Raw genomic sequence first — 27,626 nt, forward strand, 5'->3', positions numbered from 1 at the left:
CACACATCCTTACCAGCAGTGGATGTTATTATTCTGTTTTCATTTTTGCCCATGTGATAGGTGAAAATAGCATCTTACTTTGTTTTCATTTTCTACCTATCAGTTGTTTGGTATGTTCATTGGCAATTCGCTTCTCCTCTTTAATAAACTGTCCATACCCTGTTCCTATTTATTATTTGGATTGTTTGTCTTTTTCATGTCAGTTTGGGAAAGTCGTAGCATATTTCAGGAATTAACTTTTTGTCAAACATGGTGTAAATATTGAGTTATTAAATAGTAGGATGTTATTCATCCTTTGAATTTGTTCATAGTATTTCTGCTGTAGAAAAATTCTTAATTTTTGGATAATTCAATCTACTTTTTTCTTTTTTTATTATTATTATTTTTTATTTTGAGAGTACATTTATTAAAGCTGGAGACAGCGAAACAAGAAAAGGCCTAGGGCAGAAGAAGCAACAGGACAGAGACTGGATGCGGCTGTGTTGGTTGGCTCTCCGGAAACGTTACTGGAAAGAAATGAGCCCAGGCGGGGACAGTCAGCTCACTGGAGGGTCAGAAAAGGAGGCCTTGGGGCCAAGTGCAGGTGGTTAGGCCAGGATGAGCTGTTGCTGCCCATTGCTCCCTGGTTGCAAGTCTCCTGGGGACCCTTAGAGTTCAGGAGATTCGTGCCTGTGGGGGACGAAGAGGGAGCAGGGAAAGGCCCGTGCACGTTCCCTGGAGGGAGAGTGCACCATCTACTTTTTTCTCAGTGGCCGTGGGCTTCCTCCCCACCTTAAGGGTATTCTTCACTGTTTGGTTATTTAGCTAAGGTTTATTATAATATTTTTATTGATTTTTTATATTTATATTTTAAATTAATCTGGAATTTACTTTAGTGTCTGTCATGAAGTAAGAGCCTCATTTTGGTCTATTTCATGTAAATAGCCATTTATGTCAACACTATGCCAAACTGCCTTTTCCTCACTGAATTAGAATGCCAACTTGTCATATAGCGAGTTCTTATGTTATTTCTAGGTTATATTCTGTTCCACTATCTGTTTGTCTTACACACAGCCAGTACCATACTGTTTTCGAGTATAGTGAGAATTAGTTGTAATAATTAGCAAGGCAAGTCTCTTCCATTGTTTTCTGCTTTCTTTTGGGGGTCAGGGTGTATAGGAAATAGAGAGAGGCAGTCCTCTTTTCAGATGTTTGTTCTTCCAAGTGAACTTTAAAAATCTACTTTGTTACGGTGAAAGCGAAGGCAGAGAAAATGAGAGTTGTTGCCTCTGGAAGGGCGTTCAAGTTAGTCAGTAGGTGGTGAGTGTGAGAGCCTGGCTCCTGCCACTGCAGCGGCTGGTTCAGGCGCTTACTGACCTTGTGACCCCGTGAGTGCCTGGCAGGAAGGTGAAAAAGGTGAATACTTCAAAAAACACCCTGTATGTGCCTCTTCGGGTATGTAGGTAAGCTTTGCTTATTTGTTTTTAAGAGATACCAAGAGGTAGAGTTGCTGGACCGGAAGGCATGCACATTTAACATCCCACGAGCTACTGCCAAACTGCCCAGCCCTCCATGCACCCGCCCTCCCAGGCTCTCAGCATCGCCCTCACCCTGTCCGTGGCCCCTGCATGGTTCTCAGGGGCATGAGGGTGGCTCATGGTAGTGCTGTTTTAGAGAGCTATTAAAGGGAGGGGACAGCCAGCAAAGAGTTGACACAGTGCTCCTGTACCCCACCCCACGCCCCTACCCCATTCAGCCATCCCCAAGGCACAGATCATACGAAGTAGGAGGTACCAGCCTCGATTTCCCTCTGGTTCTTTTTCCTGTTCACAGAAACCTCCCAAGTCTAATGTTTTTCAACAGTACTTCGTGTGCAAGAAATGATTCCACAGCATCATCTTCTCTCTCACACACACTCACACACTTGCACACTGCTTTAGAAGTGCATGCTGCGTGGCAGTGCCCTGGGAGTGCAGAGCTGGATTCCGTCCCTGGCTCTGTCCCTTTTTAAGAAATCTATATTTAACCAGTTTGGCCCTAAAGGGAATTAGCTAAGTCAGGGCTCCAGGGAGTGCCAAAGGCTTGGGGTTACGCCAGGGGCTCTGAATCTGGAGTCCAAGAGTGGACCTTGGGAAGTGTGTGAACGTCCAAAACTGCCTGCAACAGTGTGTGGGTTTAGGGGTGCTACTTTTAACTGGGTCTCAGAGCAGGTTTGTGACCACTGACCGCCGCCCACCCTAGCCAAAGAGAAAAGGTTAAGAACCACCGCCATAAGGGCAGAATAAATAGCTACTTCAAATAGCTACTTCAATAAATAGCTGCCTTCAAAAGTAGGCAGAGTAAAGGAGTGGCATTCTAGAACCTGGGGAGGGGCTCTTAACAAGAAGGGATGGAGGGGAAACTATACGCAAACTTGTGTGTGACTGCACCTGCTGAGACTAGGACATGGAGATAGCACTGCGTCTCCCAAGGATCTGCAACTTCCAAATTTAAGAATCACAGATATGGAGACTTAATGATGTTACGGTATTAATGTCATCTGAGAGGGAAGATATTTCTAAGAGTGATTGTTTTTCAGGATATAAATGCATTGATTTCATGGTAGCAAGTCTCAAAAAATCTTCTGGAAATCTCCTAAAAATCACCTATAATCCCAACATCCAGAGGTAATAACTGTTTAAAAAAAGTTTTATTTAGAGTGTCTGGTATCTGTCTGTCTGTCTCTCTCATTCTCTCTCCATATACGTGTGTGTGTATAAGCAACCTGGAATCATACTGATTTTTAACACTCCTTTTCTACTTATTATTTTGTGAGCGCTGTTGCCTGTTGTTTTCTAAAACTGTCTTATACTGTTTTTTTGTGATTTCAACCAAATGTCACAGAGAAGCCTAAAATATAAAGCAGATGAAAGATGAGAAGTTCCAGCTAAAGCACAGGGTAGGAGGGCATACACAGGGAGAGAAGAAACGCAATTTGAAAGCCACTGCTCTAAAAACAGGAGTTTTAATGTTGATGCAGTATTCTAGTATATGGATGTGTAGGGTCAGATTTAGCAAATGCAAATATAAGATGTCCAGTAAATTAGAATTTCAGATTAACAAGGAATAATATTTAATCTGACGATATTCCTATTTGAATTTTAGATAAGCGATGAAGGTTGTTTGTAGAGGAAGTGTATTGCATTCATTATTTGAGCCATGCTAAAAGGCATTTGTTGTTTATCTGAAATTCCGACTTAACTGGGCATGCTCGATTTCACATGGTGACCTTATAATACGCCATAGTTCACCTAACCAGGCTTTCATTGTTGGACATTTAGGCTGTTTTTCCCTATGTTTTACTGGTATGAAAAATATGGAGTGGTATATCTTTGCACGCACATCTTCATATACTTATTATTTTAAAACATCCTAAAGCCCTGGTTGGTGTAGCTCAGTGGATTGAGCACAGGCCTGTGAACCAAAGGATCACAGTTCAATTCCCCAGTCCGGACAAATGCTTGGGTTGTAGGCCAGTTCCCATCAGGGGATGCATGAGAGGCAACCATACACTGATACTTCTCTCCCTCTCTCCTTCCCTTCCCCTCTAAAGATAAATAAATAAAATCTTTAAAAAAAAAACCCTAGAATTATAATTGCTAGACTGAAGGTTGGAAACATTTTAAAGGCTTTTGAATTATTTGCCATTTTTTTTCCATGAAGGAGTCTACCTTCAAAAGCTGGTATGTGAGTGCTTATTTTGGGAGAGGTTAAACATGCATCGGTCCATTACCAGTGGTTTACGATGGCTTGTCTCTCTGCCCTGGTGAGACCCTGAGACATAAAGCTTCAAGGCTGGTGAGTTTGACCCATGGGGTTCAGGGAGGCCAGCAGGGCTGAGCAGCCCACCAGCATAGGGGTGCTTGGGGTCAGGGGTCAGGGCAGCTGAGACAGGGTAGAAATGTGTGAGACCGTCAGGGAGAAGAGGCCACAGTGACAGATCTCACTCAGGAGAATAAAAACAAGCTGTGAGGAGCCAGGCTCATTGTGAAGCATTCTTTTTAGTAAGCAGCCTGTGTTCCGTGAAGACAGCCATTCCGAGCAGGGAAGAGGAAGAGTCTCCCAGGGTTTCTTTTTTCCACTTAAAAAAATAAAAATGACATAAACATAGTAATAACCAAAAGGACGGAAAATCACCCGTAATCTCTCCATCCTGACAAATTGCTGTTTTTGTTTTTCAGTCTGCATTCCTTCCTCGTCGCAGCCCACAATTTTTACATATCTGCAATCACAGAGTATATGCAATTTTGATCCTGTTCTTTCCTCCCCTTATTGAGCGAGCATTTTTCTGTGCGGCTACAGAGCTTTCGGAGCTGCTGTTGTGAGTTATTTTTTCTCAATTTCACAGGTAGTAATTATTCACTGAGACAAATTAGAACATCCACGTAAACAAAAAATGGAATCACAATGCCCATATTAATTTGTAGCCTGCCTTCTTTCACTGAATGGTATATGGTGAATATCTTTCTTTGTATAACAGAATATATTTCTGCATCTTTAGAAATAATTGCAATGTATTGTATTGAAGGAGTGTACCATAATTCATTGACCTAATTCCCTATGACTGGAAATCTACGGGTTTTTTTCCTCCACAATTTCTTGCTGTTATAAATGGAGCCCATTTATAATCATTTCCTTAGGACAGATTTCTGAAATTGAATCATAGGTACACATCTTTTTCAGACTCTTGATACATACGGGTAGATTTGCCTCTAGAAGATTTCTACTAGGTTATACTCCCTGTAATGACACATAAGAGTGTACTTACTTCCCCACAGCCTACATCAATTATTGTAAATGGTTGCCAAATATTCTTTTCAGTTCATGGAACATAACTTACTTATTTGTTTCCCTACTGTTGACATTTGGATTGTTTTCAAATTTCCAGTCTTATAAATAAGACTGTCACCAACATCTTGGTGCCTAATAATTGCCCATAATTAGTTATACGATTAAAATAGGAATCCTAAACGAGAAGGCATAGTTACACGCCACTTCCTCCTTCCAAAGGTTAAATCGAACTCTTCTGGCCCTGACTGGTGTGGCTCAGTGGGCCGGGTGTCATCCTGCAAACGGAAAGGTCACTGGTCAGGCACACGCCTGGGTTGTGGACCAGGTCCCCTGTTGGGGGCGTGCGAGAGACAGCCGATCAATGTTTCTCTCGCATATCTATGTTTTTCTCCCTCTTGTCCTCCCATCCTTCCCCCTCTCTAAAAATAAACAAACAAACAAACAAATAAATAAATATTTTAAAATTTAACTCTTCTTGGTATATGAAAGATTCGGGCCTCAGCTGACACCCTACCTTGAGTCAGAGAAGGTAATGGACAGAATGACACAGAAAAGGCCATCTGTCAAAAGACGCAGCCCTGGAAATGTACTACTAGACAGTTTTTCAAAAGGGTACTAATTTAATTTCCGTTCTAGTGGCCTAAAAACAGTTTAATGTAATACTCAAAGGTATTAGTCAAAAAAGAAAAGCACTAGCCACCATTAACTCATGATGATGTCATTCCCCACAAAGAACTGTTCCAATGAAACATCCATGTCTGTCCCTCCCAGTCTGAAAGCCAGCATGCCCATCTGCCCAGCCCATGCGCCTGGCAGGAGCCATCAGTGGGGCTCCCAGGTTACCCTGTGTCTTGCAGTTCCCCTATTCTGGAGATCCTTCATATTCCTACCTACTGTCCACACCTCAAGACCCAGCGGGAGGAAGTGCCATTTTAATGATGTTCAGAGCTGCTCCTCCAGTTCCTGTGGAACCAGGGTCTCTGGGGCACAATGTCTGCACCTTGTTGATGTGACAAATACCCCTGAGCACCTACTGTGTGCCAAGCACAGTGGTGAGTCACTTAGGAAGAAGCTCTTGGGGGTCCTCCACGATCCTCAATAAATGCATCCCGAAGACTGATGGAGCGAATGGGTGTTGTCACAGATCATTTAATGCTCAAGGTGGAAGAGGCCTCGGAGATCAGCCTGCTCAACCCCCTCCTTTTAGACAATCGTTTAGTGAGGGCTCCCATGGGCCAGATGCGATGATTGCATTTAATACCCTGGGCGGTGAGTATCATTACGTCCTTTTGTAGCTGTGGGAACTGCTGCGCACAGAGGTTAGCTCAGGTGCTGCAGAATGGTCTGTGGGCTAGCCTGACCGCCCTCTTCAACATTCCTTGGTCTGCCTGCCCCTGTCAACCAAGTTATTAGGTTAAGCACTAGACATCAGGGACTGCAGAAAAGGTTTTAAAAAGCTTCAAATGATCAAAATGGGGGAAAAAATGCACCAAATGTTGGTATGCCTGAGCACCAGCCTCTTCAGGGTGTTCTTCTGTGGTTGGCACCTACCGTCCAGGTGAGGTTAGTGGCCTTGACCAGGGTTTGCTGCTTAGTCCCAAGCCCCCATTCTGTTTTCAATGTCAGGTCTGTGCTTTGGGAGAAATCACATTGGCATCCAAGCATCACCTAAACAGGATTCACTTGCAACAGCACTCCCCACCTCCGCACTAGGGCTCAGCCCCCCCAGCACTGCTTCACTCCTCCTCCACTCTGAAAGGGAGCAGAACAGGCCACCCCCGAATATGCCACTTTGGTATATTGATTATTTTGAGCTGGAGGCACTGGAACAACAGCAAATGTGGGGACAGCCTTTCTCTGAACTCCCTCATCTGCCTAAAGACAGGTCCTCCAAAAGGAACTCACTTGTCATCAAGTCCCCTCCCCAGAGTTTCATCAACCAGGGAAGAGTGACTCTTATCACAGGAGAGGGAACTAGGAGTCAGCACCACGCCCAGACGCCTGGTCACAAACTGTCATACTGCCCATCTATTCTTCTCGAAGCCCATCCATCTTTGCTAAACACCAGGCACTCTTCCCTGAGAGACCTGCATTCCTCTCCCCTTTCCCTATTAAGATGGTATTTAATCCTGACTTCTAAGCCACCTCTGGGAATTACTTATTTTTCCCCCAGTGTCTTTCATGTATACATGAGATATACATATTAATAAATTTCTGTTTTTCTCTTGTTAATCTGTCTCTTATTACAGAGGTCTAAGCCAAGGACTCAGAAGGGTGAGGGAAAATTATTTTCCTCGTTGGCGACTTCCATTCCTCTACATCAGAGATAGCCTGCTCCTGGCTGATATTTCTGCCCCCAAAAGTTACAGCCGAGGAAGGGCTTACTTTACATCAATTTATTTACCCCTGAGATTCACTCTGAAGATGACCTTACTGATGGTGACAATAAATAGCTCAACTTCTTTATCTTAGGTAGAGAATTAAGGTTCATCTGTTTTTTAAAAATAACTTTAAAAAAAGATTAATGCTTATTTATGAAAAAAATCAGACTTGTGTAAAATAAAAGGTAAAATTCTGCCCTGGCTGGTGTAGCTCAGTGGATTGAGCACGGGCCTGCAAACCAAACAACCACAGTTAGATTCCCAGTCAGGGCACATGCCTGGGTTGCAGGCCAGGTCCCAGTGGGGGACGCACGAGAGGCAACCATACATTGACATTTCTCCCTCTCTCCTTCCCTTCCCCTCTAAAGATAAATAAAATCTTAAAAAAAAAACCCAAAAGGTAATATTCTTCAGTCTTCCTATTTACTCCCAAGCCACTTTCTGGAGGTGACCACTGCTGAGCAGTTTGCCAGGTATTTTCCCACATATTATCTATGCATATACATATGCACGTACTTATGAGCTGTTTGTACAAAATGAGTAATACTACATGTATGTAACTATTCCTTCTAACATTTGTTTAGCATTCTACTGTAAGGATAAACTATAATTTATTTAACTAGACCTCTACTGCTACTTAGTCATTTATTTCCAGCACTTTGAATAAATACTACTGTAATTAATATACTTGTATATTTTATGTACTCATGTGAGCTTAATTACAGAATTCATGCCTAGGAATGTAGGACGATCATACGAGGTGCACGCTGGGACCGTCCCAGGAAAACCAGGAGTGCGTTCACCTAAAAAACGGAGCTGCTACTGAGTCGAAAGGTAGCATTTAAAACGCTGATGTCATCAGACAGCCTTGGTCGTACCAGTGTATAATCCACCGACATATAGGAACTCTGATTTCTTCCAACTTTAAAAACACTGAGCACTATATTCATAATTATCCTTGAATATGCCAGAGAAATTAGCAAGAAATTATGTTTTTCTTAAATTTGTATTTATTTAAGAATCAGCAAGGTCGAATAGCTTTCATTTATTATTGGTCTTTTGTATTTCATATTTTTACAAATTACTTCTTTATGTCCTTTATGTCTACATTAAAAAAAATTATTGGTACTTTTTTGCCCTGGCCAGTGTGGCGCAGTGGATTGAGTCCTGGCCTGTGAACCAAAGGGTTGCTGGTTCGATTCCCAGTTGGGTCACTTGCCTGGGTCTCTGACTGGGTCCAGAGTAGGGGGCTTATGGGAGGCAACCACACACTGATGTTTCTCTCCCCCTCTTCCTCCCTCCCTCCCCTCTCTCTAAAAATAAATAAAATCTTAAAAAAATTATTGGTACTTTTTTTTATTGATTTGTAAGAGCTCTTTGCATATTAAAGAAGTTAGTTCTTTGTTGACATATTTTGGCTAATATTTTTTACCCAGAATGATGTTTTTATTTTGACTTTGGGTGTTTTTAGCCTTAAGAAGTTTTAAGTCTTTACATGTAGGGTTTTTTAAAAAAGACTTTATTTATTCATTTTTAGACATGGGGAAAGAGAAGGAGAAAGAGAAGGAGAGAAACATCAACTGTGGTTGCCTCTTGAGCTCCCGGTACTGGGGACCTGGCCCCCAACCCAGGCATGTGCCCTGACAGGGAATGTGCCCTTTGGTTCACAGGCCCACACTCAATCCACTGAGCTACACCAGCCAGGGCTATATGTAGGTTTTTTATATGACATTTGGATTTTATATACAAGATTATAAAAAATAACTGATTTTTTCTTTATGCTTTTTAAATTTTTAAATTATTTATTTATTTTAAAGGTTTATTTATTTATTTTTAGAGAGGGGGGAAGGGAGGGAGAAAAAAAGGGAGAGAAACATCAGCGTGTGGTTGCCTCTCACTTGGCCCCCACTGGGGACCAGGCTCTCAACCCAGGCATGTGCCCCAACTAGAAATGGAACTGGCGACCCTTTGGTTTGTAGCCCACACTCGATCCACTGAGCTACACCTGCCAGGGCAATTTTTTTAACTTTTAAGTTTTAAGCCACCTAAAATATTTTCATTTAAAAATAAATTCAGCTTTATTCATTTCATGTTGGCTAGTCACTTTATAAATAATTTCTATTTATTGTTTTTGAAAGAGACAGAGAGAGAAACATCGATTTGTTGTTCCACTTAATGATGCATTCAGTGGTCGCTTCTTTATGTGCCCTGACCGGGGATTCAACCTGCCACCTTGGCGTATCAGGAACAACACTCTAACCAACTGAGCTACCCGGACATAGCTCTAGTTACTTTTTGTAACATCGTTCACAGAGCATCATTCATATTTCTCCCATGCCCCTGCCATCTGAAGTACAACTATATCTTATGCCAACTGTCCATTTATACTGGGTCTATTTCTGACCTCTCTCTTCTCTTTATCACTCTACTTGGCTGTATACCAGTGCTGTTGTTCCATGTAAAGTCTTCAGTCTTTTATATGTCTTTTTTTTTTAAGATTTTATTTATTTATCTTTAGAAGGGAAGGGAAGGAGAGAGGGAGAGAAACATCAATGTATGGTTGCCTCTTGTGTGTCCCCTGCTGGGAACTGGCCTGCAGGGAACCAGCCTGCAACCCAGGCATGTGACCTGACTGGGAATCGAACCGCGATTGTCTGGTTCACAGGCCCGCGCTCAATCCACTGAGCTACACCAGCCAGGGCTTTTATATGTCTTGATAGCTGGTAAATCTAGTTCCTTTTTTTTTTTTTTTCAGATTTTTTCCCCTTATTGTTCACTGGTGTTCGAACTGTTGCAGTGGAACCCTCCCCCACCCCACCTCCACCCGCACCACAGTTGTTATTTAATCAGGATTGCATTAAATTTATAGATGAAGCCAGGGAGGACTTATATCTTTATATCACTGAGACTATATGAAGAACATATATAATATTTTATATATGAAGACCACATGTAACAAATGGTTTATTTAGATTATATTACAAGCATGACATAGTCATTGTGTTGTTGCTCATCAGCAATTACGGTTCAGCGCACTGTGCAAAACCTGCAGTGGGTGTGGTACGTAACACCGCATTTCCGCTGATGCCAACACAGGCACCTTCGGGCGCCGCGAGTGGATGATTAGTGCTTCTGATTTCTCATTGAGTAAAACTGCATGTGTAGCATATCCCAGAAGTAATCAAAAGGCTCTATCCATTGAAAATGTTAGTAGTATTCCTGCTTCCAGATTTTATGGCCAATTTTCATGTTGTACCTGGATGAAATGCTGGGTTGCAGGGAGAGAGGCCAGTCCAGGGTCATGGTCCCTCTTGAGGAGACAATTTGTGCCTGCCCCAGAGGTGGCCCTCAAAGAAAGTTACATAAGGCAGGTTGCTTTTTTCCAATTCCCTACCCCTTCTCCCCTTTTTTCCCCCTTAATCTGATTTTAAAAGTTGCCTCTATTGTGCTCTCTCCTATCGGCAGATCGAACCTGTTTGACTATTAGTCGTGAACTGCAGGTGAAGTACTTCTATGCTTGACCCATAATGCCAATAAGGTACAGCATCGGCTACTACTCTGATTTAGCTCTTTGTTTGAAAAGTGTTATAAACTGAGGTGCCCAGCCTGTGATTGAGGTCTTGCTGAGTTCTAATGGGTTGAATTTCACCCTGACTCAGCTGGTCCTGACCTCAGTCGGTGAGGCAGGAGGCTGTTGCCACCCTAGAAATAATCATACTGTATGTGTTCTACGTGTTACGTGACCCATTATTCTTTTTATTTTTCCAGTTAATACCTGACAGTGTCAAGTTCAATAGATTCTGAAATGAAACACCTGAAGTGCAATGCTGGTGTACAAACGTTGACATATTATAGCCGCGTGATTAGACCAGAGTGGGTAGTGACCCGTACCTTGTGTTGGCCAGGAGGGTGGTGCTGGGGCCCGGGGAGCCCTGGGGTCATCCTGCCTCAGCAGTTTGTCCTTGCGGCTTCCTTTCATGCAGCTGCCCAGCATGGCAGTGTTGTTTGAAGTGGTGGAACCAATAAACAGACAAGAACCTGAACAGGAATCAGCTTTGTCTCCCCTTTGCTATGATTGTGACAAAGGCCATCAGGACCCTGAGGGTGTCCTTCGCTGGGGAGACTGAGGAGGGCCCAGGATGGCCCAAGGAAGGTTGGTGGCAGGCTTTTTAAAATCTGAGTAATACAAATTCTTGTACTTTTCATTTTTTCCATAGTCTTCCTAGCCATAAGCCGAGTCAGGCCCATGTCAGGCCAAGAGATGACGGCACTGGGCAAGTCCGCATCCGAGGCACAAACCGATGCTCTGAAGCCTGAGCCCAGGAGTGAGGCAGCCTCCAGGCTGCGCTTGTCAGGCCTGGTTGTGTTCTGGGTGCCAGAATCCAGCTTCCTTTGGAGTTGAGAGACTCCATTGGAAGTGGGGTGGGTGCCTGGCACATGTGGGCCCTGGAGTGGTCTGAAGGTACACGGAGGAAGCTCTGCACTCAGGCCCCGCAGCCAGACAGCCGCAGATCTAGTCCCAACGCAGCCACTCAGCAGCTGTGTGACCTTAGGCATATTGTTTTATCTCTCTGGGCCTCCGTTTCGCCCCTGCAAAATGAGAATAAGAGCATCTCTTTGGCAGGGTTGCTTGGCATTAGAAATAAGCATTTACCCTAGCACCCAGCTTCTCATCAAGCTGGGTGAGGATGATTGCTGATCTTCTACAAGCAGTCAGCATTGGCTCATTTCTGCAGAAAAGGCCTAACCTTTCTTCATGCTCTGCAGAGGCGTGGTTGGCAGGTTAAGGCAAGGTTCTGGTACCCTTCACAGGCTGAGAAATGCTCTACTCCAGCTGCATAAGCTGATAAGCACATAGAAACTGAGCTGCCGCACCACATATCCCCAGCATGGACCAACCTTAGAGTCCCTCTGTCCCTTGATGGCCTCTGGGCTGGGCAGAACGTAGAAACTGAGACCTGGGGAGCTTGATTCGACCTGGAATCCCCCTGGATCAGAGCAGAGACCATCTGGAATGGTGAGGCTGATGCCTTGTCCCAGCCTTGGACAGAGGACCCTGTTTGGCTGAGATCCCTAAGGGAATGAATGCACAGTGAACACCGCTCTTCCTGGTGAGACCACTTGTGCCGTGAAACTGTGAAGTCATTGGCACTCCTGGAAAAGCCAGGTCATTGTGGGAAATGTGACTGGAAGCCCAAGGTGGGCTTCCCAGGCAGCTTCTACCCTGTACTCCTGAGTGTGTAATTGAACTAGAGCCTCCCTGGGCCTGTGGGAATAGGTGGTGCATGGCAGTGGTTTCCATAGCAGCCGTGGAAACTCTAGCTGCGTTGCAGTCAGCCCTGCTAAAGGTGAAGCTCCCGGTCAGTACAAATAGAGGCGGCACATTAGACTCACGGTGAGGGTCCTTGGGAAGGAAATCAGGAGAGACTAATGACTAAGGCCCCTCCTAGTTCTTGGTCCTGTGATTTCACCGGCCCACAACTAGCAGCTGCTCACCATCCTGCACCTGTATGAGCTGTGAAGCGGCGGCTCAGCCTTGGGAACACACTAGAACCTCCTGGAGAGCGCGAAGAACTCCTGGGGGCTTGTGTCCCACCTCCAGAGCTTCTGATTTAATTGGTCTTGGGAAAAGCCTGGTCACCAGAATTTTAAGTCTTCTAAGATAATCCTAATGTGTGGCCAAGGTGGAGAACCACTGGTGAAAGTCAGGCGAGCTAATAATAATTAATAACTAAAAGGGGGTAGGGGAGGTAGGAGAGGATAAAGGGGGATAAATGGTGATGGAAGGAGACTTGACCTGGGGTGGCGAACACATAATACAGTATACAGATGATGTATTATAGAAATGTACACCTGAAACATGTAATGTTATTAACCAATGTCACCCCAATAAATTCAATACATAAGAAAAAATTTCATAATTACAATTTATGTGCCAGATACTGTGCCAAGCACATTATCTACATTATCTCCTTTAATCTTCCCAAGAATCCCCATTTTTCCAGATGAAGAAGCATGCTCAGAAAGGGCAAGAGAGCAGTGTGTGCCGGCATTCAGGCTGTCAGATTTCAAAGCTCAGGCTGGTAACCCCCATAATAACTGCCTCGGAGGCAATGTGAAACGGAAGTTGGGGACATGTCTGGGACAGATCCCTCAGGCACCCTTGATCCCCTCAGTGAGTTTCCCCTGCACCCAAGCTGAGGTTCCAGGTCCTGTGCCACCCCGGCGTGTGGCTAGGAGGAACACTGGCAGGCTGGTGGGGCCGGCTACTTCCCCATAGCCCACTGTCTCACGGGGAGGCCTTGGGAGACCTGCCTGTTCATTTGGGAGAGGTGGAACCCGAGACTTTGTGCTCAGAGAGATGGTGAATTATGTGCTTAGTTTCCCAGCTCTCATAATGAATGGCAGTCTTTCAACGTGGGGCACAGCTTCAGATAAGATTTGGGTCCTAGGGGAGCGGTGGGGAATCACATTTTGTTCACCAGGTGTTTTGGGTTTAAAGCAGACTCAGAAAAAGAGTCGGGAGGCTTTTTCCATAAAATAGGACCAGAACCTTTTTATTTGTAGTTCCACTGAAATTTAGCGAAAGGCAAACCCAGCAGGTACCTGTTTTACTGGCAGTAAAAGGAAATTGGACAGCAGTTATTTAAAAGAAGTCTGAGTTGTTTAAACCTAAAATCAGGGGGTATGGGTATGTTTTAAAAGAAAGTTTACAAGGCTTGGGGATTTGGGTTGAATGGTTTTTGACGAACATGACATGGAAAATATTTTCCTTTCTCATTTTAAACCTCCCCCTTTGCTGTTTGTTTTCTAAATTTAGAAGTCAGAAAAAAATATGCAAATCTAGCTAGAAAAAACATCGAGCAAGTCAGGCAAGTTTCAAAGTTTAACTGAAGTGATGGACTGAAAATAAAACTCTCCAAGATGAGAGATAATTCAGTTCTTCCCTTTTATAGAGCAGAGTCATTATTTCAGCTTAAACCATTTCAGATGTGGTTGACCTTACTGCACATGGAAGTGCTGGCTTTGACACTTCCCAAAAGAACAAAGCCTGGAGAGCAGGCAGCTGCCTAAATGTCAGCCAAGAATGCTCGGCAAGAGGCTGGGGGACAGTAGGAGTTTTACCAGGTTGTCATTCCTTGTCTTCCCAACCTCGTTCCTGGCTGTGGCAAACCAAGAGCCTCTTCACCCGTGGTCCAGATGGAAAGCCCCATCCTCCCCCAAGCCAAAGCCTGACCACACACCTGCCAGCTGAGAATGCCCCACCCGTCTCTGGGCTCAAGTCACTGGGACACATGCTAGAGACCAGCCTGGTATCTTGGAATGAATGGCTGCCACCTACACCATGTCACTGTGATGGGGAGGTCCTTTTGTTTCTTACTGTTTGAGAATGGTTGTCTATTCATTGAAAGGACTGAAGACTGACATTTCTGAACTTTTGGTCATTAGAAGAAAACATTCAAACTAGCTTAAGAAAATAGATAGAATAGACAGACAGGTAGATTTAAAGAAAAAGTAAATTTGGAATGGGTATGACTGACTCCCGGGACCCAAAACAATATTATTTGAGCTCTTTCTTTCCGTCTCTTGGCTCTGCTTCTTCTTGGTTTCATTGTTCAGACAATATTTTCTTTCAATTAAGATATAATAGACCTACAACATTATGTTAGTTTCAGGTGTACAACATAATGACTTCATATTTATATATGTTGCATAATGATCACCACAATAAGTCTCATTAACATCCACTACCACACATAATTACAAATTTTTTTTCTTGGGGTGAGAATTAAGATCTACTGTCTTAGCAACTTTCACATATATTGTACAATACAGTATTGTCAAGTATAGTCACCATACTGTACATTACAGGGACAAGCTTTCTCCATGTAATTGGTAAGAAGATGCTTTCCTATCAAACTCAACAGTGCTGATAAAAAGAGCTCACCTTATAGGAAAGTCTCAGGGAAGATTCTGATTGGCTCAGAGTGAGTCTAGTGACCATTTCTGAACCAGTCCCTATGTTGGGGAGTGCAGTGATAGGCTAGGCCTAGCCTGGGTCTTGTGCCTACCCCTGTGGTAGTGATCAAGATGTTTGTTGGTCAGACAGGAGACAGTGATTGACAGCCCTGCCAGGAGCATGTGAGTGGACAAGATTCTCCCTATTTCAGGTAAAACCTGCTTTGTCACCTCTTTGGTCCATCTCGGTCCCAAGTGTTGCATTGGCCAAGAATGTGTGTATGAGGAGCTGGGGGGGCAGGATGCTTGAGGTCAGGACGGCTCATCATTCATGTACTCATTAGCCATTGTTTTTGAGTCCCACGATCACTCAGACTCCGTTCTGGTCTTTGGGCCCAGCATTCAACAAAACAGACAATCCATGTCCTGGTGAAGCTTATACTCTTAAGGGAAGAAACAGTCAAAAAGATAAATAAGTCAAATACACACAGAATGGCACACAGTGCTCTATAAGGAAAAATAAAGCAGGGCAGGGGGATAGGGAATTACGGGTGGGGTTGGGGGCCAGTTTTACAGATGGTGGTGGGGAAGGCTCACAGAGGAGGCCACATTTGAGCAGCGCCCTGCAGGGGTGAAGGAGGGAGCCATGCAGTCATCTGGGAGAAGAACCTCCCAGAAAGAAGGCAGGGGGAACAAAAGGGCTGAGGGGAAGGGTGCCAGCCGGCTCAAGGAACGTAAGGAGGTGAGTGTGACTGGAACAGAACCAGGGAGGGAACACTGGTACAAGCTGAGTCCAGTCAGGTGACAGGGTATGTACCCACAGAGTCTCCTGTGCCACTGTGAGCTTAGGGGCTTGTACCCTGAGGGACGGTGAAAGCCATGGAACATCAGGTGAAGTGGCAGAGGCTCCCGTTTGTTTGCTGTTTTCTCCTCAATGCATCATCAGTAACCTGAGAGCCAGAGACAGTATTTAGGTATTCATTCATTTACTCGCTCATTCATTCATTCCTTTATTCAGCAAACCCCTCCTCAACACCTACTGTAACGCCAGGTGCTGGGAGCTCAAAAATTAGGAGCCTCTTTCTTTTCCACCATCTAGTGGAAAAGAAAGAAAAGTAAATACAGATATCAGCACCATGTGGTATAGAAACTCCACAACCTCAAGTGCCCTCACCACCTGCAGAATGGGCGGTAGTGCAAGCCCCCTCAGTGGCTGCAAGCCCAGGATATTGGGCCTCTCAGGCTGATCGAGATATAGCTCCTCCTGGTCCCACAGCCTGAAGCCAAAGGATGCATCTAGCCCTCCTGTGCTCACGTGCTAAGTAAGCATCGTGGGTGAGAAAAGAGGGTAGCAGCAACACACTTCCCCTTCAGGATGGGGAGAAGAGGACCAGCACTCATGGGTACCCGGTCCATGGTGCCTGTGCCGTTTCCAGACTCCTGCCCCAGCTGGGGTTGAGGTGGAGGGAGCGTCCATGGCTGGTCCTCCAGCTACCTGTTCTCTAAGGTTGGGGGTGGGGTGGGGGTTTCTTCACGATCCTCCATGACCTGCCTTGGGGGAGGAAAGGGACCAGATTCTAGATTCCTCTTCTGAGGGCCATACTGGTTTGTGTTTATCTCTGTCTTCATAGCCTTTTACACAGTGTCTATACTTACTGGACTTCCAGTCCAGTTGATACAGACACTTTCAGTCCATTATTTGTTTATACTAGTGGGATGCCCATAGGATACCACTTGTGGATACCTGGGGCAGGGATCTAAATCACACCGAGGAGCATGGGGAGGGCATCAGAGACCCCTGGGTCGGTGGCTTGGAGGACCCAGAGATGGAACTGCCCATGTCTGCAATGGGCAGTGCAGGAGCAGCTGCTTTGAAGATCAGTGAGGAATTGATATTGAGGTGTTGAGTTAGAGGTACCCATGGGACACCCAAAGGCCCAAGTGTCCAGATCAAAGAACAGGGGCAAAGGGAAAGGAGAGTTGGAGAGCTGTAAGGAAATGAGTTGCAGTATGGGCGTGGGAACTGGGGCTAGATATCCCAGGGAGAAGAGCATTGGGTGGTGCCTGGTATGAGGCCAGGAAGACGCTGGATGGACAGGAAGTAACAGCCCTGAGGAGGTCACATCCTGCCCTTCCAGTGTTCTGTCTACTTAGCTGACGCAGGGCCAAGCCATGTCCCAGCTCCAAACCCCAGGGACTGCTGGGCCGATGTGAATGCAGAGCTGAGACCTCTGGGAGGAGGCGAGCCTAGTGTTCCCATGGCACCCTTCTTCGAAAGTTGGTTCCCTGGCGGCGAAGGGTCTAGCCTTGGAGGAGGGTTGGACCATCATGGACTATGGGTCTGGGGGTGGGAGTAGCAGATGTTTCCTGACAGCATCTTTGGGATGTCTGGCTCAGTTCAGAGGCCCTGCAAGGAACTTCTGTAGAGAGCATTGGCTGGAGTAGATGCTCTTCCACAACATTCTCTGTGGTTCTGAGGAAGCTTTGAAAGAAGGCAGCAGGCTGGGCATCAGGGAACAGTCTCAGAAGTCTTCCTTCCCCTTCCTGACACATGAATGGTGCTCAGCAGAGCTTTGTTGAATAAATGGGTGGATGCATGAATGAGTGAGTGAGTTCAAGCATTTGTAAGCAAATGAATGAATGCTCCAGTGCATTGGAACTCACAGAAGCTTGCCCCAGTGCCTGGTCGATGGGTGTTCTCTGTCAGTGTTTATTGGGTGATGGTAAGTGCGAGATCACAGAGTGATCTTAAACCCTAACTAAATAAATGTTATTTCCCACAGTCAAAGGATAATCAAGCGGCATACTCTCCCTTTGGGAGCTTCTGCAGTTTTTCTTTTCTTTTATCTCCTCAGCCATCAGCTGGCAGCTGCTCAACATCTCCCTAACCCTGGGCTGGAAGTACGAGAGGAAGAGTTAACACCCATTCTTTTCCTGGATAGGAAGGGCACAAAAGATCTTTCATTCTCACTCTCAAAGCTAGACAGCGTAGGTCCTCCCAGCTATCCAGGGTTCACGCCAGAACGTTCTCCTGCCCTCCTTCCCTCCCTCCTTCAGTCTTTCCTGAAATGGAGTTTGAGCCCATGGGAGCTCTGCTACATCGGTCCAGCCCTTGGCACGGCACCAACTCAGAACACCCCAGTGCAGCCGCTGTAGCTGTTGCCGCCCCGCCGAGCACAGAGGCCCTGAGCATCTGCGTCTACCACGGGGCTGGCCGGGCCACACGAGGAAATCTCCCTCACTGCTTTGGACCTTGGGAGTCAGGGACTGGGTCCTAGGACAGGGCGACACTGGGAGGCAGGAACACTACAGAATGGCACCCTTTAAGGAGACTGGCACTCCCAGGAGCCATCTGCATTCCTGTCTGGTGAGGTTGGGAGCTGCGCTCTCCAGGGACCATGGAGGCTCTGGGCTGTGGGATGTTCCCTGCCTCATTTGACACATTGGTTTCTTGTCCCTCGGGCCCTGCCACCTTCCTGGGACCACCTCTGTGGGGACCAGCCCCGTAGGGACCAGCCCTGTGACAGAGTCCTCCTGCAGGGGTTCTGTACATGGACAGTTCTCACCCATCTTCCTGCCACCTCTGTGTGCCCATGGCTCTGGCCCAGACTGCTGGTCACGGGGAAGGGTTGGAGTTGGGAGGCATTCGCAGCTGATGACATTTCAAGGCATTCTGGGCAACGTCTGGCCAATAGTTTGGTTCAAATAATGAGATGTCAGGATCCATCCATTCATCTCAGATGTGTTCTTCCCTGGTGTCTTTCATGATGGGACTTGGGGAGCACAGAGTAGGGTGTGGCTAAGAGGGGGGAGGCTGGGCCATGGCATCTGCCATCCATCACTCCCCAGCACTTAGCGCAAGTGGACCCAGTAGGGCTGACATGAGGCTATTTCAGCAGCAAGCACAAGTCACCGAGAAGATGCATCATTGTCTGCGCACTTGACTTTTAGCACTTCTGACAAGCCTGTGAGAACCTGCTTGTCCTCACAGGTAGTTCTCTGCATAGCAGCTTGTCTAAGCCCTGGGTGTTTTACTGATCATACCTAGCCCAGTAGCAGGCCCAAGTTCACTGCTAAGAGACTGTCAATCTTGTGGTAGCATGGCAACTTCAACCTTCTTGGACACTGCATCTTGGGGTCTGGTGTGCTGTAGAGTCACTCTCTCCATGGCTAGCACACAGAAGTGGTCAAGGGTTTGGATTTCAGAGTTAAAACAACCAGTTTGAATCTAGAAACCTGTGACTTAGTAGCTCTGACCTTGGTCTTTTTCAAAAAATAGGTTTTACTTTTTTTTTTTAGAGCAGTTTTAGGTTTACAAAATTGAGCAGAAAGTACAAAGAGTTCCCATTCCCTGCCCTGCACAAGCAGATACTGTTTTTGACTTCTTGAGCCTCAGTCTCCTCATCTGTACAGTGGGGGAAACAATGACATGTTCACAGAGTCAGCGTCGGGGTCAGATGAGGCCTTGCGGTTGGCTCCCGTCTGGTAGTAGGTGCTCACCAGACAGTGGCCACTTCATCCTGGGCCCCTCTGATGCTGACCTTTGTCTCAGGTGACAGGAACACCCTCCAGAGGCTTTGATGAGAAGGCCTACTTGGCGGCCAAGCAGCTGAAGGCCGGAGAGGACCCCTACAGGCAGCACGCCTTCAACCAGCTGGAGAGCGACAAACTGAGCTCTGACCGGCCCATCCGGGACACCCGCCACTACAGGTGCGGCCTCCATTGTGCCGATGGAGAAGGAATGGGGGAGGGAAGGGCCAACCCCAGTGAGCGTGGTGTTTTTTTCAGTCAAATGGATTTCAGAAATGAGGATGATTTCCTCAGGCTCAGTCTGCCAAAGAGACACTCACACCCTCACCTTCGGTTGTTTACTTGACTCCTGTTTATTTCACTTGACCAAAGAGAACTTCCCATCTGGGACCAGGGAGGCCCCTTAGCACGTCAGTCTGTAGTCCCAGGGAGAACGACTTGCCAGGGGACCTCAGGGAGCTCGGAGCAGGTGGGCGAGCCTGGTGTTCTTGGTGCCCGGCTGATGGTGCCTGACGTGAAGAGGGGCCACCAGCCCTGCCCAAACTGTGCAGACTGAGAAGTGCTATGCCCACCCCATTAATACCCCTTCCCTTCCTCTCTTCCCACCCCCTGCCCTCACTTCCTTGAAACTCGCAGAAATGCTTCTCAGTCTCGTCCTTAGTTCTCGCAGGGCGGGAGCTGGGAGAGGCTGAGGAGCAGGACCAGGGGCACCTTCCACGCTAATCCCAGCTCTGGCTCCACGCAGCGTGAATGCCCGACCTGGGGCAGGTCATCGGCCCCCTCCTGGGTTCAGGTCCTTGTCGTGTCCTGTCTAAAGTACAGGAGTTGCCACCTTCAGTGTCTTCTCCCTGCCCTTGCCTCCAGAACAACCTGAACTTACCCTGAAGTGGGAGCCTCCCCTCCTCCCTTGAAAGCCTCTGCTCTTCTTCACCAGCACTTAGTGCTCCCCAGTCCTACACCTCTCCAGCTTCCCTCCTTGTCTTTACGCACTGTTTCCTCTCCTGAACCCCCTCCACACACACCTTCACAGCTCCCCTCAGTGGCTTCTCCTCCAGGAACGGTCCTTCGCCAACCAGGGCTGGTTAGGGGGCTTCCTCTGCTCTCCGTGCAGACACCTAATGGAACAGCAAGGGGCCTCCCACGTGCCAGCAGCTTTGGATGGGCAGCCTGGGCGGTGTTGGGCGCAGCTTATGCTCCCAGAGCCGTGCTGGTCCTGGTTTGAGGGTAGGCGAGGGGGACTCAGGCCCATTGTGGACTCAGCTGCTCCACAGAACAAAAGACATTTGTGAGATGAGGGTTCAGAAGGGGACCTGCTTTTAGCGCCTTGCCTGTCACTCATGGAGGTGTGCCTGGAGTCCGGTGGCCTTGGTGGCCTGTGCAAGATGAGAAGGGCGCAGAGGTGGGGGAGCCCCAGCCCATCCTTTCTGTCCTCAACACCAGCACTGTCAGCCTTCAGAAACAATTCCTGCTCCCCAACAGGGCAATAATCCTGTTCCTCAGGTCTAATGGCTAGTTCAGGCCCTGGGAATTCTTTCTCGCTTGTCCCCGAGCAGTCTCGCTTCCTGTCTGCCTGTGCAGCAGGGTCTGCAAGCTTGTGTTCACACAGATGCACTTGGAGACCTTTTATGGGCAGTCCTGACCGTGGCCAACCTAGACCCCAGGGCCTGGAGGGGCCGCGGGCCCACGTCTGTGAGTTGAGAGGATAGCCTAGGTCCCCTCTGCCTCCTCCCACCCCTCCTCACTCTGAGCCTTCTCCGGCGTTCACTGAGGAAATTAAAGGGGGAATTCCTTTTGGGAATCCATACATTTTAAAATGAGACTCCTCAAACCCAAGGCAGTGGTGGGTTGGTGAGTTAGGCCTCTTCTCCTGCCCCACAGCTGCTGTACAGCCCTTTCAGAAGCCGGAGTGGGTCCGGGTCTGTGTGTGCATCTGTGTACGTCCGTGTGTGGGCACGCATGTGTGTAGGGTGAGCAAAGGAGGTCTGGCTTGGGTGGCAGGACCTCCCGTGATGTAGCCAAGTGTGCTGGCCTGAGCCACCCTCTTGCCCTTGGCCCTCCAGGCTGCTGCTTCTGCTGGACTCCAGGCTAGTTCTCATTTCAGCCCTCAGTCTAGGGAGCTCCCCCACGATGGGGAGGAGAGACCTAAACCACGTAAAACAGACCTACCAGCTCCATTGCCCCAAACTCAAACACAAGCTTGGGACAAACCTCTTCAGAGGCTCTTGGCTCCTGGAAGCTGTCGGACAAATCCCCTTTACCACAGATACAAATCCCAGAGCAGGGCCCAGTGAAGCAAGTTGGAGGGGGCAGGTGAGAGAGGTTGAGTCTACCCTGCAGATGGGGTCTGGCCCCATCAGGTAGAGGATGAGCATCTCAATCCAGATTCCCTCCCTGGGCACCGGATGGTCGGAGTCCAAGGACAGAGACCTGGGGGCCCTAGAGGTCCATATCGGGGGTGCTGGGTGCCGAGAGGGTGGCTGCTTCTCCCAGCACTCCACGTCTGATCAGACCAAGCCCACCCTCCTGACTCCACCCACAAATCAGTCTGGCTCTGGGAGGATGGGTACTTGGGAAGCCTGGAAGAAGTGAATTTCCGTGCCCCCAGCCCCTCTCGAGGACAATTATTCTGAAGCCCCCTTAGGATCTCTCCCATGGGGAGAGATCTCTCCCATGGCTGTACCATTCCACTGGTACAGCCCTCCTGCCTGGCTGACCCAGTGTGCTACGCAGGGCAAGAAGTGGGCCTGGGAATTTGGCTGTAAGCTGCTGTCAGTGGAATGAATGCTGTAATGAAAAAATCGTCACTGCTGGGATAGTCAGAGAGCAATTGTAATAAAGGAGATTGCCATGAGAACCAGCACGGCGGCTGCCTGCCCGCCCGCCCGCCAGCCCGCCCCAGGAGTGTGAATAACGCCTTCGCAGAAAGACGGATGAAGGCTGGCCCTGAGTGGAGTGTTTTCCTTCCCTTTCCTGAGGCAGCGGGGGTGGGGGTGGGGGGAGCCAAGTGTGTTTAGTGTCTGGAGGTGGTAAGCACAGAGCTGCTGGGAAGAGAGGGGGCTGGCGGGAACTGCCTCTGCTGTCTTCTCAGAGGCTAGTGTCCCCCACGAGCTCCTGAGAGGCCACTCTCCTGTCACCAGCCAGCTGTTAGTGTGGGCAGGAGAGGGAGGAATTCACAGGTCCCAGCATTGGGGGGGGGGGGGGGTGACTCCTCTCCAGATCCCACCAGGTGTCTTGGGGTGGGGGTGGGGGCCGAGAAGGAAGAGCTGCAGGGTGTCAGAGACAAAACAGAGGCTGTGCCCCCCACTCCACCCCATTTTGTTGCTCAGCTGCTCCATCCAGCAGGCAGCTCTGCCTGCGGGTTCTGTGGTGCCCGCATGTGCTCTGAGCCCTCTGAAACACCTCAGGGACTGTGGGGACCCCAGCGCTCGAGGTCTTTGGCGGACAGATTCTTGGCCTGGGAAGGTCCGCCAAACGGTGGTGTTCCTCCAGGGACTCCCGGCTGGGGGGCCTGAGTGGGTGGAGCGTGGGTGTGGAGGAGCAAAGCCCACACCCTGGCTTCAGGCTTTGTTTCTGCCCCACAGAGGTGTTCTGGGGGCAGCAGGCCGGACAGAGAGAAGCCTCAAAGCCTGCCCTGAGGACACTCCCACAGCTGCCCTCTGACCTCTCTGCTCCCTTCTCAGTTGTCCATCCCTGTCCTACTCCTCGGACCTGCCGGCCACCAGCGTCATCATCACCTTCCACAACGAAGCCCGGTCGACCCTCCTGCGCACAGTGAAGAGGTAAGCCCCACCTCAGGACCCTCATCTCAGTGGGGTGCCCCCTAAGGTCTTGGAGTGACCTGCTGAGCCCCTGGCTGGGGAGGACATTGAGACCAAGTGCTGTGGCCAGATGAGCACTGGGAGGGGGAGTCCTGCCATCTGAGAAGCTGCAGCTGGTGAATCAGGCTCAGGGAGACCCCACAAGTCCAAATGTTAGTGAAACGCACAGGTCAACACAAGGCCATGTCCCTAGGAAGAAGGCAGAAATGTGGGGGGTCAGGAACCGAGAGGCTGGGATGAACCTGAGGCCTTAGGCGGATGATGGCAGCTCAGTAGGTACCTGTCAGTGATTCAGACAGAGGCACCTGTCAGTGATTCAGGCAGAGGCGCCCCTTCTGTCCTCCTGAGCTCGGCCCTGTGGTCAAGTTTAACTCCTACTCACCCTGTTTCTTTGATGAACTTAGATGAGAATAGGACTCAGAAAGGCATGCCCGGTGGTATTCCAGGGATTGAAGAGGCTCGAGTTTCCTTTCCCAGGGAGTAGAGGAAGACGAGGGAGAAGGGATGGTGGGAGATAAAGAGCCTGGGGGCTTCCTGAGAACACCCCTCCTGAGGCCCAAACGGGCCTGGCCAGCCTTCTAGGCAACAGGGTCAGCCAGGTCGCTGAAAGAGCCTGAGGAACACAGTGCTCCTGAGCCGTGGATCAGGGCCCAAAGGTTTGCAAGCAGCTGCCATGGCCAGCATGCTGGCCCCCAAGCAGGGTGGTGGGGGAGCCCCATGGCAGGGAGGGGTAAATGGAAGGTGGCCCTAAATCTGGGTTTCTATGTCCCCTTCACTGCTCTAGTGTCCTGAACCGAACTCCGGCCAACCTGATCCAGGAGATCATTCTGGTGGATGACTTCAGCTCAGATCGTAAGTGTGCGCATTTTTTGTTGCGCCCCTCCCACCCTCCATCTCCTCAGAGTGCTGAGGCAAGCATTCTCCAGGTTGTCCTGGCCATTATCACAGGCCAGCCTCTGCCCCCAACCGGCATCTTCAGTCTTTTCTAGCTGCTCTCCCTGGTTCTGCTTTTTGTTGCCAAAAGAGGAGAAAGAGTGATGTTGCTTTGATGGGACACCAATGAGATGACATTTTTAAAAATCTGAAACAACATCAGCAGCATGCTTTCTTATTACAGCTGTCACGGGGAGAAGATTGTCCCTTCAATCCAGGTCCACGGATGTTAGACTGGCGATGCGCTGGTGCTCTCTGGCGCCCCTAGGGGTGATGCCATAAGTACAGGCAGTCCTTGGTCTGGCCTGGGCGTGGGGGACCCAGGGCAATCCTTTGGCCACTAGAGGTGACATGCTCCTCCGTGCCTCCCCATCCCCAGCGCCTGTCCTGGGCCTGGTGTGGGCCAACTCCTGGGCAGTTCTAATGATGGCCAAACCTCTTGTGGTCTGATGCCCATGTCTCAATGAGTTTCCTTCTTTCCACCCTTAGCTGAAGACTGTCTCCTCCTGACCAGGATCCCCAAGGTCAAGTGCCTGCGCAATGACCGGCGGGAAGGTAAGGTCTAAGACCCGGGGTGCCGCCACATCCCATTTTGGCCTAAACCTGCACGCCTCCCCACGCCCTTTCGGTGTCATGCCATACACACCTGCTGCGTTCCTGCGGCAAGAAGCGAAGTCTGTAGAAAGACCCTCCTGTTATCCCAGGTCAGCCCCCACCCCAGTGTGACTGTAGGCAAGCTGCCGTGCTGGGACATGAGGATAATACTCGTCCCTTTCTGCCTTGCACAGTTATTGTAAAATGAAATGAGATGGGCCGTATGGAAATGCTTTGGGACCATCAAAGGGCAGCATAAAGCAGATGTGACCACTTCCACCTAAGAGGTGTTTGGGGCATCGATGACAACACAGGGTTATGCTCAGCACTCTAGGGGACACGAAAGTATAAAATGTGGCCCCTGCCCTTGGAGAACTATGAGGTAGCCGGAGGGTCAGAATCCAGCACACCAACAGGCAGGTTTTAATTACGTGGAGGAATGGAGATCGGAAGAGAAGGCTCTGGAGGAGAGTGGAGTGATCGGGGCGTGGGCCTTCACTGCGCGGGTGACGGGGGGCTGTGAGACGGCAGGTCAGGGAGAGCATTCCAGGCTCAGGGACTCTGCACGCAGACACTCTGGTCAGGTGCGGGTACACAGGGACCACTCACAGCCCTCCTCCCAAGCGCGCATCTTGTATAGCTGGCATTCACTTTTTTAGCTTTCTTACACTCAGTCCTTATAATAGATGAGGAGACTTGGGTTTAAGGGGTTCAGAAATTTCCCAGGGTGGGGATGAGGAAAGGAGCCAAGATTCCAACCCAGGGAAGGAGCTTACCCCAGAGCCCTGCCTCCCCACCTCCTTTTCACTCTCCTTTCCCAGGAGAATCGGGCCTGGTCAGCAGGGGGAATGGAAGTAGATGACAGAGGACCTTAAGCCAGAAAAAGACATTTAGACTTAATAAGGCAGACAGTAGGGAGCCACTGAAGGGGTGTGTGTGTGTGTGTGTGTGTGTGTGTGAGAGAGAGAGAGAGAGACAGAGAGGGAGAGAGGTATGTGATGCATGGATTTAACAAAGACCAGCCAGGCTGAGGGGACCTTCTTATTAGAATGGAAAAGGCTGGAGAGAAATCACTAAGTGTGGCAGGTCCTCAAATAATGTGGTTTCACTATAACGTTGACAAGATGCTGTAGGAACTTAACTCTTGCTTCTATTAATTAGCCTATGGTAAAAACTGGCTTTGTTATATGTCATTTCTCTTCAAGTCCCAGAAGCTACCGACGGCGTTGAGTGAGGACTTACTGCGCAGGGTTGCAGGGACCTTTAAGCCTGGAAACATGCTCTTCCCTGGGGTTTTGCCTGCAGATGCACATTTATGCGGTGGATTTAAGGAGGTTTAAATTAGGTGCATTATAACTGCATATTGAGTGAAAAGATGGGACAGATGGACTTGTGGAGAGATGGGTGAATAGTCGGACAGAGGCAAGGTGCTGCGTAGGGCAGTGACCAGGAAAATCTCTCCAAGAAACAACTTGTATTTTAAATTCTTAGAGTGAGGCCCTTCTACCCGCCCCCCTTCCCCAGCTTACAGGGCACCAGTGGCCACTCTGTCAGGGGCAGGGCCAGCTGCGCCTCCTACCTCCTAACCAGGTTATTCCCCAACCCTAACCAGGGAGCCACCAAAAGCAAGGGCATTTTTTGGCTGTGGGTGCACCGTGGGCAAGTCTGGGGGAAAGGGGGCGGGAGCAGAGCAGAGTCCGGTTCACGCAGACCTCCTGGGCACCAGGCACTCCCCTGACAGGCAGGACTGTTCTCTCTCTGACCCTCAACGTAAAAATCTGAGGCTCAGAGAGGTTAAATAACATGCCTAGGGCACAGGGGCTGGCGTGCTAACTCCAGCCTGTCCTGGTCCAGAAGATTCTCTCCATGTCACCCATGATGGTGCAGCCACTGGGGACCGCCCCGAGGTTCCCCCGGGGTCCGGGGAAAGGTTTCTGGTTCTCCTTTGATATTAAACAACACGTTACTGGCCATTTCCATTCACTGAACTCTGGCTGTTCCCAGAGCCCAGAACAGGGTCTGGCACATTGAGGGCATTCTGAGAAGGATCTTGGAGTAATGAGGCCCGGTAGATGGACGAGAGAAAGGGAAGAAGTAAACAAATACAAAGTAAAGTTCAGTCACAGGAACTCAGAGGAAACCTCAGCTCCAGAAGGGGCGGAGAGCCCGAGACTTTGTGGGGATGGCTGGGCAGCAAATCGGCTCAGCACCAACCCATCTCTGTCCCCTGCAGGGCTGATCCGGTCCCGAGTTCGCGGGGCAGATGTGGCCTCAGCGGCCGTCCTCACCTTTCTGGACAGCCACTGTGAAGTGAACACCGAGTGGCTAGAGCCCATGCTGCAGCGGGTGAAGGAGGTGAGTCTGTCTGTCCCTGGAGAGCTTCGTTCTCTCCAGATGTGCCTGCCACGTTCTTGGCATGAGGGCCTAGGAGCTGTCTTTGACGTCGGGTAGGCAGAGTAGGAGCCTCAGTGGTCTGCTACCTCCTGAGCAACTTCACCTCACGGAGCCTTCTCTTCTGAAAGTGGAGATCATTATACTTGTCCCACCAGGTTGCTGTGAGAATTGAATTGCATGAAAGCCTGGGCGAGCTATAAAGCTACTA

At 48.8% G+C, this 27,626-nt stretch overlaps 1 protein-coding gene across 1 annotated transcript in view; it reads left to right on the forward strand.

Annotated features, from left to right (window-relative positions):
• GALNT16 (polypeptide N-acetylgalactosaminyltransferase 16) overlaps positions 1–27,626 on the forward strand; it is an 83,767-nt gene that overhangs the window by 33,958 nt on the left and 22,183 nt on the right. Inside the window, exons 2-6 of the mRNA XM_037127071.2 lie at positions 19,702–19,859; positions 23,360–23,458; positions 24,282–24,349; positions 24,920–24,985; positions 27,258–27,379. Coding sequence (XP_036982966.1) covers positions 19,702–19,859; positions 23,360–23,458; positions 24,282–24,349; positions 24,920–24,985; positions 27,258–27,379 — 513 coding nt within the window. The remainder of the gene's footprint in view (positions 1–19,701; positions 19,860–23,359; positions 23,459–24,281; positions 24,350–24,919; positions 24,986–27,257; positions 27,380–27,626) is intronic.

Source organism: Artibeus jamaicensis, unplaced genomic scaffold, assembly GCF_021234435.1.
Source record: "Artibeus jamaicensis isolate MK-2021 breed Jamaican fruit bat unplaced genomic scaffold, CSHL_Jam_final contig_851, whole genome shotgun sequence".
Lineage (NCBI taxonomy): Eukaryota > Metazoa > Chordata > Mammalia > Chiroptera > Phyllostomidae > Artibeus > Artibeus jamaicensis.